The 1,252-nt window shown below is 56.8% G+C and overlaps 1 protein-coding gene across 1 annotated transcript in view; it reads right to left on the reverse strand.

The window, feature by feature from the left end:
• Window positions 1-428: 428 nt before the first annotated feature.
• GLT6D1 (glycosyltransferase 6 domain containing 1) overlaps window positions 429-1,252 on the reverse strand; it is a 2,678-nt gene continuing 1,854 nt past the window's right edge. Inside the window, exon 2 of the mRNA XM_004714498.2 lies at window positions 429-1,101. Coding sequence (XP_004714555.2) covers window positions 429-1,101 — 673 coding nt within the window. The remainder of the gene's footprint in view (window positions 1,102-1,252) is intronic.

Here is a 1,252-nt window from a genome sequence, read left to right on the forward strand (position 1 = left end):
GGAGACAGAGGGGGGTGAGTTTCGTTGTGCACCAAACCTGAAAAGCAGGATGAGTGGGATGAAAATCACGATTTACATAAATGAATATTTATGACACATTTGCCTCTGTGTGTAAGGTTCATCTTTCCTGACCAAGGTCTTGGTGTCTCCCCGTATTTAAAAACAGACAGAAAGAGTTTACGCTGGAAAACAATTCCGTGTTCCCTAGATTGGTCACACCACCGCTGAGAGGGGGCGCCCAGCTGCCAGCCTGGGGGACTCCGTCTTGCTTTGGGGTGTGGGATTGCTTAAAATTGCGGCAGGGGCGGGGGAGGGATCAAATTCATTTTTAGACGGTGTGACTCTTACGCGTCTCTCAAAGACAGAAACTTCCAGGTGTCCCATAAAGCCCTGGCGTGGCCGTGGTCCCCGTCGGGAGCCCAGTGACCTCAGTCCCTCTCTGAGAGGCAGGCCACCTTCACGCGCTTCATCTGTGGGGGGAGGCGGAGCCGGGGGTCCCAGCCATACTCGGGCGAGAGCAGCATGCTGGGCTTGTGCAGGAAGAAGTACTTGTTGAGATGCCTCTCAAACGTGCTCCGCAGGCGGCGACTGCTGTCACGGGCGGCGCTCTGCAGATAGTGGCTGGCAAACTGCAGAAGCTCCTGCGGTGTCCCCCCCATAACAGAGCTGCTGTAATAGAAGTCCCCCTCCCCAGACGGAATGCAGGCCGCTGACCCAGGCCTCCTCTCGTAGGGTGGGGTCTCTGTGCTCCTAAAGTACCACCACGCGTGCAGCTGAGCCACCGAGCGGCCCAGCGCCTCCGCCCCAAAGTCCCCCTGGAAGACCTGGTTGACGGCCATGCTGAAGAGGAAGTCCACCTCCTTCTGCACATGGCTCTGGATTCGACTCCACAGGGTCTGCATGCGCACCAGGTGGAGGTCGTGTGACCAGGCCTTGTCCTCGCTGTCGATTTTAAAAATCCGGAAGGTTCGCTGAGGACCAAAGTTGATGTCTGGGAGCCGGAACAAGTCATCCACGGTGATGTAGAAGATCACCTTGTGGCCCACCATGAAGTGCTTGTCAGCAGACTCCAGAAACCGTTTCAGGTACTTGTCTAAAAACCTGCAGCGCGCACACATGGGGGAGGGGCCGGGTTAAGCCAGAGGCACCGTCAGAGACCCCTCATCTGTGTCTAGTGGTGGGGCACACGTGTGTGCTCAGAACAGCGGGGCCTACTTTGGCCTGTAACCTTTGTTCGTTTGAAGCTAGCTCG

The sequence above is a fragment of the Echinops telfairi genome, unplaced genomic scaffold (assembly GCF_000313985.2).
Source record: "Echinops telfairi isolate 266 unplaced genomic scaffold, ASM31398v2 ScPeMD7_25;HRSCAF=90, whole genome shotgun sequence".
In the NCBI taxonomy this organism is placed as follows: Eukaryota; Metazoa; Chordata; class Mammalia; order Afrosoricida; family Tenrecidae; genus Echinops; species Echinops telfairi.